General features: G+C 38.2%; 1 protein-coding gene and 1 pseudogene across 1 annotated transcript; both read right to left on the reverse strand.

The window, feature by feature from the left end:
• Window positions 1–3,881: 3,881 nt before the first annotated feature.
• LOC149211874 (disease resistance protein Roq1-like) lies at window positions 3,882–12,507 on the reverse strand (annotated as a pseudogene).
• An 871-nt stretch (window positions 12,508–13,378) lies between these two features.
• On the reverse strand, window positions 13,379–13,885 carry LOC149211875 (putative 2' cyclic ADP-D-ribose synthase BdTIR). The gene has a single exon (XM_089388498.1). It carries the CDS (start codon window positions 13,883–13,885, stop codon window positions 13,379–13,381), a length of 507 nt encoding a protein of 168 aa, XP_089244624.1.
• Between the last annotated feature and the right edge of the window lie 217 nt (window positions 13,886–14,102).

Below are 14,102 nucleotides of genomic sequence, written 5' to 3' on the forward strand. Positions count from 1 at the left end.
GGATATTTAGGGTTTTGAATTGTTTCTCAATAATAAATAGGTCTTTGAACCTCATTGTAAGACAATTTAGATGCATGCAGCTACCACATCTCTTCTAAGATATAAGCTACCATTGCCCGAGCTAGTCTATTTCCATTTTTTATGTAAGCATCTTTCAATTCTTTGATATTAATGAAATGAATATTTATTTTAGATGCATCTCTGTGTTTATGTTTATATATGTATTTTGTTTCGTTCCTCCACAAATTTAGATCAAAATGAATCATAACATCTTTCAAACTCTCACCACTATTAGAAGAAAGATGAAAGCAGTCAAAGACAATATAGAACAATTCAAGAATAAAGGTGTCTATAAAGTCAATTGCTTCTTTGGTGAGCGTTGTACAGGTGAAAGTGGACAATCCCTATAGGTTAAAATTAAGGAACATGGTGCATATATAAAACATGAAAGAATTATAAATTCAGCACTTGCAGAACATGCCAAAACTACAAAACATCATATTTTCCTAGAAGAAACTAAGATCATCGCTAAGGAAGATAATTATTTCAAACATCGAGTCGGGGAAGCACTTGAAATCAAGAAAAACATGAACAACATGCAACCTTAAATTAATAGTAATTGGCTCCCCTTCCTTGCCAATGATCTATAGATGATGATCTCATATGGATTATCTTTCATCCCTTGTCTCCCTTCCTTCCTAGCCTTTGGTCCACCTTTCTCTCTTCTATCGCTATCTCCTCTTCATTCCTTCCCTTAACCATCCTTAGATTTTCTTTCCCTAAGTCTATCCCTCCTCATTCACCTTCCCCCCTCCCTCCTCTCTTTCCCTCTTTCTATTTCACCCTAGCTACCTTTGCCATGCCTCTTACTTAGGTCATTTCCTATTTGCACTTAATAACTTAATAAAATCCACATGACACACACACATACATATAATCTAAATTATGTATAGACATATTTATAAAATATTAAATGTACATATTTGCACACACACACATATTTATTTATTTAACATTCTAATATAACACTTAATAATATATGCATTTATTATAGTATTTAATAATAGATATGCATTTATTAGGGACTTAAATTATAATTAATATTTTAATTTATTAATTATAATCAAACCTTCATGTTAATACATATATCATTACTAAATTAATTTAATTTAATTTTAACATTAAATTTAGACTTCATTAATTTAATAATCATATCACCTTATTTATTAGGGTTTCGTCATCGTAATATTCTTGATGACCTATATTCTATTAATATTTTTAACCTCTACTCTTCATCATTCTCAAGTATTGACAATGGACCTAGTTGGTGGCTCTGAAATATCAACAACAAATCTGTCATTTGTGGATCTTCTTTTGTTACTAATAAGATACTATGAAAAATTATAACAAATTATATTAAAATAATATTACAATACAATACAAAAAGTTTTATTAAGATTTAATTATTGGAAGAAAGAAAATATCATTGAAGGGGAAATGTGAAATCTTCTTAAAAGTTGCTTCCTTTGAATGAAAGTGGCCATTTCGTGTTGGATTTGGGACTCTAAGCAAAAAACTTCAATGAAATCACCTACTAATGATTCATTGTTGAATTAGTAATATTTGTCATCTTTGCTTTTAACATCAAATCCTTGCGCCACTGCTCCAATACTCCTCTAATCCACTTTAATTTGGGACACCCTACAACATAAAGCTTCTTCAATGACATTACATGTTCCAACCTAGGGAGATCTTGTATCTCATGGCATCTATGAAAACGTAGTTCTATAGGCCTTGTGAACTTCCCGAACCCTTCTATGCTCTTCATCTCATAGTAGCCTACAACCCAGAACTGCTTTAATGTTATCAAGGGTTCAAAACTCAACAACTCTTTCACTTTTTCACATTAGATGATGTCGAGAAACTGAAGTTTCCCAAAACTAGTAAACCCTCTTATTTTCCTCAATTCTAAACAAAAATGTTAAGTCAAAGTTTAAAGGTTGGGGCAAATACCCACACGAAAGCTTGCCTCAAATATTTTTGTCCCTGACATCCATAACTCCCAAAGACCAAACATGCATTTGTCATTGGTAGTTGATAATATATCCAACTCTCTCTCCCCTATCTCCCCTTCAACCCTTGCAAATGGAAGTTCTATCAGCAAGCTTTTATAGAGACTTCATCATAGCAAAATCTCAGTGTGATAAGTATTATATCCCAGTTTATGTGAACCAATAACTCACAAATCATTCAAGCTCTTGAGGTAACCTAGGCAAGGTGGTAGGTCCTCCAACAATTCCTCTCCGAGCAAATCCCCTCTTAATATCATAACTTTCAAGTTCTAGAGGCCTCCACTACCTCCCGACAATTCTTTCAAGACAATTCCATCCTTTAATAATTCTCTGAAATGTCGTTGTTATGCAACTTGGGAAGACAATTCTTTCACCTTCTTACTTTATGAAAGATCTAAAAATCCCAGTTTGGTAATGTTTCCAAGTGTTCTGTTGGAGGAGTTGACTTAAATGACCAAAAGTATCAAAATGCTTTTGCAAACTGAAAGCATTTGTCAAATCGATGTGCTCAAGATTCATTAGCTTTTCGAAGGAATCATGCACTGACACCATTTTCTCACACCCTTTTAATTATAAGTATTTCAAGGAGCGTATTCTTGAGGCAAAGTTTCCAGTAGAATGCCCTGGAAATGTGGACGATATATGACAATCTTCTCAAGGTGCTTCAACTGCCATATGCACTTTAAAAAGTTGAAAGAGGAGTGATGATATGTAGCTCACGCAGCTTCAAATAGGCATGCAATATTCAAGTTTGAACTATTTTCACTTACAAATTAATGAGATTTAAAAATGTTCAATAAACATAACTAAAATTCTTGAGGTTGAAAGAGGAGTGATGATATGTAGCTCGCTCAGCTTCAAAGAGGCATGCAATATTCAAGTTTGAACTATTTTCACTTACAAATTAAATGAGATTAAAAAAAGTTCAATAAACATAACTAAAATTCTTGAGGCAAAGTTTCCAATGGAATGTCGTGGAAATGTGGACCACTTATGACAATATTCTCAAGGTGCTTCAACTGCCCTATGTGGTTCAGAAAGTTGAAAGAGGAGATGCTATCTAGTTCGGGCAGATGCAATATTCAAGTTTGAACTATTTCACTTACAGATTAAATGAGACTAAAAAAAGTTCAATAAACATAACTAAAATTCACTTTTTCACAAATATTTCTAATTCCCACTCAACAATGGCTAAAACTTTCAAATTCTACATCGAAATCTAGGAAAGCATACAAGAGTACGGACACTTATACCATCGGAGCCACACGAGATTTGGTGACTGCCTCCCTCCTCAATATGTGACCAACTTCAATTGTAACAAGTTGCAATTTCAGGATATCATCAGGACCAAATTCACTGAGATGCCTCGAAGAATTCCGGAATCCAGGTAAATTTAGCGCACTTTTGTTGATGGGTGGTGACACATAAATTAAAATTCAGCGCGCACACGTGGCAAAATCGTAAATAGGGAAGCATCTCATTTCTGATTTCAGTATATTGCATAAATTTTTTTCCTGGAGAATGAAATACACCATTAACAGCTTCATTTATTTTCTTCATATTCAAGTACACATTTCATGACTTAGGCGATTTTCATTTATCAAACGTGATACCTGGTTCTTACAAACCCTCTGCTCCCTGACTCGAGCAGAATTCTTCCTCCGCTACGCTGGAGACCATGGCAGCAACAAGAAGACCCTGAAGACCTACATTTATAATCATCAACATTGACTATATCAAGAACAACCCAGCACCTGGTGATTGCCCATTAACATATCTGACTTTGTCTTCATTTTTTATGGCTCAGCATCACTCATATAATTGTTCCAATTGACTTTGATGTGGCAACGGTAAGTTATCTGATATTCCAATTATTTCAAATCTGTCAATGATTAAATTAGAGCAACCCTCCACATCAAGATACTTGAGCTTCTTTAAATTCCTGAAGTCCCTTGGGAGCCTCTCCAAATTATGGCTTCCTGAGAGATCGATGTGTCGGAGGTTACTTAAATTACCAATGGACTCCGGCAGCCTTTCCAAATTGTGGCAATTTCAGAGATTGATATACTCGAGGTTCATCAAATCACCAAAAGAAATGTTGGGTATTTTTACATGGAGAAAATACCAAAAACCAAATAAACAAACACACAGAGGCAATGCTCTGTTTTACCTCCACAGGATCTTCTTGTGCACAGACAGCTTAAATTTTTTTTTACTGAGGAACAGAGTATTTCACCATAAAAATTTCTATTCATTAAAACAAAAGAAAACATTCACTCTGTCTTCATATGAGAATTTACACTGCTGAAAATTCCCAATAACATTTACTGCTGTAAAACCTCCATTCACATTTACTGGTGTAAAACACTTTTACATACTGCTGTAAAAACAAAACTTACAGAGTTACAAAAAAAAACACGCACCACCATTTTCTTTATGCACTGCTGTGCAAAACCACACATGGTTTTTCGCTACTTGTTCTTATCTGTTTTACACACTGCTGTGTTTTTCTTTTTACTGCGCCATCATATTTTTACGCTGCTGTGAACACAAGTTCTTTACCTCCCGTGTGCCCCATAATAAAAAAAGTCAACACAAAAAAAACTAACTTATTACATACGATTTTTGGTTTTAATACATGCCATATAAAAAGTATATAAAAAATATATGTTAAAATGTGCCCATAACCATATTTATGATATCCACCTAAAACTATGTAGCAGCATTAAATTTCAGGACTATTCTTCCACGGTGGTCAACCAAAAACTCTTTCACTCCACGCAACATTTAATTTGATGCAGGCCCGTGTGCAGGTTTAATCAATCAACGGCTAAAAGGAGTGGAGCAGATCGAACGGCGGATAATGATATCGGAAGGCCAACAAGTGCTGAACATTAACCCCCGAGATTCTTACGTTGCGTTACGTCAGGGCTGAACCACGTGTCAGCTCCACATTTTCTCGGGCCCTTGTGTACGAAAACCATTCTCTGCAGGTAGGCGGTCCGAGAAATCTTTAAACCGGGTTTGTGGTTTTGCAGGCGGTTTTGGTTGATAGCGTACGACAGCGTTGAAATTAGATTTCAACACTCCCCTTTAATTTCAACAGCTGGGCATTCGGTCATACCGAGACACTTCCTCAAAAATTCAAAGCTTTTCTGATCCAATGGCTTTGTCAAGATGTCTGCTACCTATTCTTGAGTCCTGCAATGTTCTAGGACAATTTCTCCATTGTTCACCAATTCTCTGATGTAGTGAAACCTGGTATCAATGTGTTTCGTTCTCTTATGAAACACTGAATTCTTTGACAATGCAATAGCTGAGCTATTGTCACAAAAAATCACTGTCGCTTTTGTCTGCTCTTGGCCTAAGCTTCTCAACATTCTTCTCATCCACACTGCTTGACATGCTGCTGCTGTAGCTGCCACATATTCAGCCTCTGCTGTAGACAATGCTACAATGGACTGCTTCTTAGAAGCCCATGAAATGGCTCCTGAACCCATATTAAAAACATAACCGGAAGTGCTCTTCCGATCATCTACACTTCCAGCCCAATCGCTATCTGTGTACCCAACCAAATCTGAATGTTCTGAGGCATGATATAGAATTCCAAACATTTTAGTGCCTTTGACATACCTCAAAATTCTCTTTGCTGCCTGCCAATGTGCCTCCTTTGGCCTCTCCATGAACCTGGAAATTAAACTAACAGCATACATTAAATCAGGCCTAGTTGCTGTTAAATACATAAGACTGCCCACAATGCTTTTATACAAGCTAGGATCAAAATCCTTGCTGCTGTCCTCTCTGCTGAGCTTTAATCCCATCACTGTGGGAGTGATGGCTGCCTTGCATTCTTCCATCTTAAATCTGCTCAAAATTTGATTTACATATCTTGCTTGAGATATAAAAATTCCTTTTTCATTTTGATCTACTTCTATGCCTAAGAAGTATCTCAAGAAACCCATGTCAGTCATTTCAAATTCATCCTTCATGACTGATTTAAAATTCTTAATGAGCTGATCATCATTACCTGTGAAAATAACATCATCAACATATAAGACAACAATTAAAATTTTACCATCTTTTTCTTTGATGTAGACAGTGGGTTCTCCTTCACACTTGTCGAATTCATTATCCAATAGATAAGAATCTATCCTGCTGTACCATGCTCTTGGCGCTTGCTTCAGCCCATAAAGAGCTTTCTTCAATTTGCACACTTTGTGCTCTTCACCTTTCTTCTCATATCCGAGAGGCTGTTCCACATAGACCTCTTCCATTAACACTCCATTTAGGAATGCTGATTTCACATCCATTTGGTAGACTTTCCATTTGTTTTGTGCTGCTATGGACAGCACTGCTCTCACGGTTTCCATTCTTGCAACCGGGGCGAAAGTCTCCTCATAATCTCTCCCATACTGCTGCTTGTACCCCTTGACAACCAGCCTTGCTTTATGCCTTTCAATCTTGCCTTCAGCGTTGCTCTTGGTCTTATAGACCCATTTCACACCAATGACTTCTTTGCCTTTTGGTAACTCAACCAAATCCCATGTTTTGTTTCTCTCTATGGCATTCATCTCCTCATCCATAGCTTCTATCCATTTCCTATCTTTAATTGCATCTTCGAAATGAATAGGATCATCAACATGACAATACAAGGCAAATAAAGAATTCATTCCTTCATCATAAATATCACTTAGATTTCTAAACTTCTTACCTCGTTCACTTGGTGTGCAAGTGCTTGAAGATGCACTTGAATTTCCTCCTTGTGGTGTGCTTGGAGAAACACTCTCATTGATCCTCAATGGTGTCCCTTGCTGTCCTTGTGTTGGCGCTGCTGTTTGGGGATGTATTTCAGCCACCTCCTCTTCATCTTCATCATGAGACAAACAGTTTTTAACATTGACTGTTTTCTCTATGCTTCCATCCCAAGCTTCCTCTTCAATGAATTGAACATCCCTGCTGACAAAGAACTTCTTGGTAGATGGAATGTACAGCCTGTAGGCTTTGGATTCATCACTGTATCCAATGAAGATGCATTTCTCCCCTTTGCTGTCCAACTTCCTCCTTAGCTGATCTGGTATGTGTGCATAGGCCACACATCCAAAAACTCTCATGTGGGTGACTCCTTGCTTTCTCCCACTCCATGCCTCTTCTGGCACTTTGTTCATGACTGCTTTTGTAGGACACCTGTTCAAAATGTACACTGCACAATGTACAGCTTCAGCCCAATACTCATTTGGCAAATGCTTTGCCTTCAACATGCTCCTTGCCATATCCATGATGGTCCTGTTTTTCCTTTCAGCAACTCCATTTTGCTGCGGAGTGTACCGAGTTGTGAATTGTTTATGTATTCCATTTTCTCTACAAAACTTTAGGAATTCATTTGAGATATACTCACCTCCTCTATCAGTTCTCAATACTTTTATGTGCAGCCCGCTTTGGTTCTCCACAAGTGCTTTGAAATTTTGGAATTTCTCAAAGACTTCACTTTTGTTCTTGAGGAAATATATCCAAGTCTTTCTTGTAAAATCATCAATGAATGTCAAGAAATATAGGCTGCCAACTAACGATGGAGCTTGCATTGGTCCACACAAATCTGAGTGGATAATCTCTAAGGGTGTCTTTGCCCTTATGCTTTTCCCTGATGGAAAACTTTCTCTATGTTGTTTGCCCAATATACAACCTTCACAAAGGCTGTCCGGCTTCTCTATCAATGGTAATCCCTTTACCATTCCTTTTCTGCTCAGTAAGTTTAGACCTCCAAAATTTAGATGCCCGAATCTCAAGTGCCATAACCAATTCTCATCCTTTGGCACGCTTTGGAAGGCCTCTTGGGTGACTGCTGCCATTTCCCTTTTGTTCTTCATGTCTGCCCTGATCCGGAGAGGGAACATCCTGTTCCTTGTCATCTTCACTTCAGCAATGCATCTTTTGCTGGGTGGTATGTCCATGATGGTGCACACATCATTTTCAAAGTAAACATTGTAACCCTTTTGGATAAGCTGTCCAACACTCAATAGGTTACATCTCATTCCGGGGACATAGTAGACATCTGCTATGGTTTTCCTTTCTCCTTGTTTTGTAAATATTTTTACCTCCCCTTTTCCCATAACAGACACTTTACTATCAGTTCCTAGTGTGACCTCTGATTTCAAATTCTGATTTAAGGCTGAGAAGAGGGCAATGTTTCCTGTCATATGGTTGCTGCAACCTGAGTCTAAAAACCATATGTCCTCACTATGTGTTTCAGCCATGTTACAAGCTAACAGGACATTGTCTTGACTGCTGTTTTCTCTTGTAACATTTGCATTTTGTCTGTTGTTCTTATCATGCTGTTTCTTTCTACAATCACTAGCATAATGTCCATACTTTTTGCAATAATAGCATTGAACATTAGATTTATCATACCTTTGTCCTTGAGCCTGATGTTGTCCTCCTTGTTGGCTGCTGCCTTGACCTTGGTTCTGATTTGTATTGCTGCCTCTTCCTTGTGCATTTGATGGGTTGTTCCTTCCACCTCTGTTCTGGCTTCTGCCTCTTCCTCTTCTGTTTCCTCTTCCTTGACCTCTTCCTCTTCCAAAGGACATCTGGGTCTTGAAGGCTTGCTCAAGAGATGAGTTTTCATTCCTACTCAACCTCTGCTCATGTGTTATCAGTGATGCATGTAGCTCATCAACTGAATAGTTTGAGAGATCCTTTGTCTCTTCAATGGTGGTGACTATTGCATCAAACTTTGAGGGTAATACCCTCAATATTTTCTCCACAATCCTTCTGTCTTCAATGGTTTCTCCATGAGTTCTCATTTGTGTGATTACACCAATCACATGAGTGAAGAATGAGTCAATGTTATCTGACTCCTTCATGTTCAGATTCTCAAAATCCTTCCTCAGCAATTGTAGTTTTGCTGTCTTCACTCTCTCCATGCCTTGATAGGCTGTCTTAAGGGTTTGCCATGCTTCATTTGATGTTTTAGCTGCTACTATCCTTGGAAATATACTCTGGTCTACTGCTAGATGCAACAATAAAATGGCCTTTGCATCCTTCTTCCTATTGCTCTTCAGCTGATCTCTCTCTCCCTGAGTTAGTGCATTGAACTCATTTTCATCTGCTACTTCTTCAAACCCAGATTCAACTATTTCCCATAAATCTTGAGAGGCAAATAAAGCTCTCATGGTTATTGACCAGTAGTCATAGTTTTTCCCATTAAACTGTGGGAGCTGGGTGTTGAACATACCCATGCTTGTGCTAGCCATTCCTTGACTGTGTATTCTTTTTAAAACAACTAACTGTCTTCTGCAATAACAAAAGAAATGCTTTTGAAGAATACCTGAATCCTGCGCTGTCTGAGTCTTCTAACTGCCTGAGAAGTTTTGCTGCAGCAACAACCTTCTCCCTTCAGCTTCTTTAACTTCTTTAAAGAGCCTAAACCTGCTCTGATACCACTGTTGGGTATTTTTACATGGAGAAAATACCAAAAACCAAATAAACAAACACACAGAGGCAATGCTCTGTTTTACCTCCACAGGATCTTCTTGTGCACAGACAGCTTAAATTTTTTTTTACTGAGGAACAAAGTATTTCACCATAAAAATTTCTATTCATTAAAACAAAAGAAAACATTCACTCTGTCTTCATATGAGAATTTACACTGCTGAAAATTCCCAATAACATTTACTGCTGTAAAACCTCCATTCACATTTACTGGTGTAAAACACTTTTACATACTGCTGTAAAAACAAAACTTACAGAGTTACAAAAAAAACACGCACCACCATTTTCTTTATGCACTGCTGTGCAAAACCACACATGGTTTTTCGCTACTCCAAAAATTACATCACCTGGTTCTTATCTGTTTTACACACTGCTGTGTGTTTTTCTTTTTACTGCGCCATCATATTTTTACGCTGCTGTGAACACAAGTTCTTTACCTCCCGTGTGCCCCATAATAAAAAAAGTCAACACAAAAAAAACTAACTTATTACATACGATTTTTGGTTTTAATACATGCCGTATAAAAAGTATATAAAAAATATATGTTAAAATGTGCCCATAACCATATTTATGATATCCACCTAAAACTATGTAGCAACATTAAATTTCAGGACTATTCTTCCACGGTGGTCAACCAAAAACTCTTTCACTCCACGCAACATTTAATTTGATGCAGGCCCGTGTGCAGGTTTAATCAATCAACGGCTAAAAGGAGTGGAGCAGATCGAACGGCGGATAATGATATCGGAAGGCCAACAAGTGCTGAACATTAACCCCCGAGATTCTTACGTTGTGTTACGTCAGGGCTGAACCACGTGTCAGCTCCACATTTTCTTGGGCCCTTGTGTACGAAAACCATTCTCTGCAGGTAGGCGGTCCGAGAAATCTTTAAACCAGGTTTGTGGTTTTGCAGGCGGTTTTGGTTGATAGCGTACGGCAGCGTTGAAATTAGATTTCAACAAGAAATCGGCAAGCCCTCTAAACTGTGGCACCCATGCAGATCAATGTGTTAGAGGTATCTTAATATACCAAACGAATTAGGCAGCCTCTGCAGATCATGGCAACCTGAGAGATGGATATGTCGAAGGTCCGTCAAATCACCAAAGGAATCTGGTAGCCTCTCCAAATTATGACAGCCCTGCAGATCGATGTGTTGGAGGTACCTTAAACGACCAATGGTATCGGGCAACGTCACCAAATCGTGGCAATCTGAGAGATTGATGAGTCGGAGATGCGATAAGTAATATAAAGAATCTGGCAGCCTCTCCAAATTGCGGCAGAATGAGATATCAATGTGTTGGAGACACATTAAAAGAGCCCAAAATTCTGGCAGTGACTTCATTTTTGAACACTTTGTTAACACCAAGGCTTTCAACGATTGCAAATGACAAAATTCTACAGGCAATTCTGTCAGATTAACCTATCCAGATAAATACTTGCCGACGACTAAGCGTTCTAGGTGCTTCAGCCGCCCTATGGACCCCGGAATGTTGGAGAGCGGAGCATTGATCTCTAACTCCCTCAGCTGCAAAGGTGGCTGCAAAAATGTTCACGCGTTGTTTTAATTTTAGATGGAGTTGTCTACGAAGGCCGAAGGCAGAAGGCTGAGGAATTGTCAGGACTGTCAAAAGTGATTGTAATTTTGATAAAAAAAAAAATTTAAAATCTTATAGATACAATTTTTGAATCATATTTTTATTGTAGAAATAGATACAACACTATCAACAAAAACTTGGAAAACACTTAAAATTATAAATTTTAACAATTTTACTTAAATTTACAAAAATCATTACTTATTTTTTCAAAACAAAATATAACCTAAATTTCCATAACTTTCCAGACAAACAAATTTTTAGGCTACAAACAAATTTTTAGACTACAACTTTTTAAATACATCTTAATCCGTATTCTCTTCTAACACCATCTGTTGCCATATTAGATTAACGTGTAGGCTTAAATCAATAGCATAAACACAAAAATGTTAATACAATTTATAAACACAAAAACGTTAAGACAATTTATAAACACAAAAAATTAATACAACAGATTTATCTTTACCTATGAATCTTCTTCCCACAATGTTTTTAATACGCTCCCTGACACTTGTAGAACCCTTAAACTATCCATAGGTATCCACGAAGGCAGGAAACGGTTGGGACACTTATTCCACCTGAGCCATATGAGACTTCTTGGGACGTCCATCGGCCTTCTCAAAATACGTTCCAAAATAGCATTTTCGGTATCAAGAAGTTTCAAGGTGCTCGTATCAATACGGCGGCCAAATGCATAAGCAACTTCCAGTATAACATCAAGGTCATTAACATCAACATTATCTCCTGGAACGATTCTGATGCCCCGCATAGCTGTTACCTGTTTATTTCCCTGTTTATTCGCGAAAATTGATGTTTATTACTTTTTATTTATGAAAAATATAAAATTACAAAATCGAATAATCTATAAGATCTATGATTAAGCGCTTACAGATAATTGCTCCAACATATCTGTGTAATGCTCTTCCGAAATCCCTAAGGTGATCGTGCATTTTTATATTATTTTCGTCGTCCACTCCCAAAAGACATCTGTGTTGTAGAGTATGAAACCCGGAATGACCTTCCCAAGGGGACCCCTTCCATATTCTTATGGCAGTATTGTGGAGGTTTGCCGTTACACTAAAACCTGCAGGTGTTGGTAAACATTACAAGCCAGTAATTAGGATCTCCAGGGTGGAAAAATGCAACTTGGGGGAATCGAACCTGGGTCCAAGCTCTGATACCATGTGGAGGTTTGCCGTTACATTAAAACCCGCAGGTGTTGGTAAACATTACAAGCCAGTAACTAGGATCCCCAGGGTGGAAATTACGGATTCTATAGAAGTGCGGTGATTCTTCCAACAAGTATCCCTTTTTTGTCCTATGAAAAAACACGCACTGTCTAAGAACATCTGGCGTTCCTCCCTATTGAGGTTCAGGTAACTAATTTGAAGTTTTTCTTGTATCTCACAGGGAAGTACTTGTTGAAGTCTATCCAATAGTTCTTTCCAATCAAATGGGTCATTGTTACCATGGAGAAGTGCTCCAAACACTCTTAAACATAAAGGCAACCCTTCACAGGCTTCTAAGAAGTTATCTACTAGAGATTCAAATCCTGGATGTGGATATGGCTCGTTGAAGGCATAGCCGCAGAAAATCTCTCGGGAGTGTTGATGATTAAGTCCAGTTAACTGATAAATTGATGCATTCTCAACTCCTGAGCTTCTGATCACCCCTTCATCTCTAGATGTAATCACTATTAAGCTATCTGACAGGAGATTGGTTTGAACTGGAAAAAGTGCATCGATCTGATTCAGGTGATCTACATCATCTAAAATCATAAAGACACGACAAGATGGGAGATGTTTTTTAAGCGCCTCTTTACCTTCAGCAATACTGTTGATTATCGGCGCATCCGTTTCTGTCAAGCTTTTAAGAAGTTGACTTTGCAAAGAATTTAAAAGGCCTAGCCTCGCATTTTCTCTCACATTAGATAAAAAACAAGACTTACTGTAGTGTGCTCTCTTCCGATTCAGGAGTTCTTTTGCTCCGGTTGTCTTACCAACTCCGCCGACGCCAACAATCCCCACAACTTGAGGTTTCGCACTTTGATTATCTTCAAATAAAACTTTATTTTCGAAATCTTTCACCTTTTCATCCAAACCTACCACATATTTTGCTGTACGCTTCACCCTCCTCACCCTTCTCAACACAGTTCAACAACCTTCTTTACCAACTCGGCCTCGTCGCTGGTTATTTGGGAGAAAATAAATACAAGTAGTCGAGCTCTCACCCATTTAAAGTCTCCAGATTGAAACCGCTGATACCTGCAACTTGAAAAAGTGCATTTCTCCACTTTTCAATAGTGGTGGAATCATAACGCGGTTTTGAGTCATACGTTCTCTCCCTTTCGAGGTTCTGCAGAGATCGAGCAAAGACTGCTTCGCGCTGTGTGCATCGCAGATCACTGGGTCTTACATGGTAAAACACCGGAACTAAAGGAGCCCCAGACTCCAGCATGAGCAGCAGTTCGTTTAAACACGAACTTGATTCCGCATATGTGGGAGAAAAAATTGCAACATGGAGCGACGCGGTTCTAATAGCGACTTGAATGTGAGGACTCACCTCATTTCCGAGTTTCAGTCCCTCCAGGTCGAGAAAAACTCGCATTCCATTGTCAAAAAGTCGGGGGTACAGAAGATTGGCTATGGCCTTCCCTAAGCCTGACCCTATAACGTTTATGAACACGTCGTAGCTATAATTGTTGTTGGTACCAGTAGAAGTGGATGCAGCCATTGCCAAACGAAAAATAGAGACAGAAATTAGAGGGCTTTGGAGAGTCGAAGAGATGGATAAAAATCAATTGGAGGGCTTTCGTTACGAATTTCAAGAGGGCAGATCAATTCGAGGGAGGATTGTAATGTGAAACACTTTCGTTACGAATTTCAAGCTGGCAGATAAATTCGAGGGAGGATTGTAATGTGAAACCCCTTTGTTGTGCAGGAATAACCCC

The sequence above is a fragment of the Pinus tabuliformis genome, chromosome 1_1 (assembly GCF_031772625.1).
Source record: "Pinus tabuliformis cultivar Carrire ecotype Pingquan chromosome 1_1, CPIR1, whole genome shotgun sequence".
In the NCBI taxonomy this organism is placed as follows: Eukaryota; Viridiplantae; Streptophyta; class Pinopsida; order Pinales; family Pinaceae; genus Pinus; species Pinus tabuliformis.

Excerpts from the sequence above, each read along its gene's own strand:
- LOC149211875 (XM_089388498.1), bottom strand. The coding sequence starts at position 13,885 with ATGGCTGCATCCACTTCTACTGGTACCAACAACAATTATAGCTACGAC.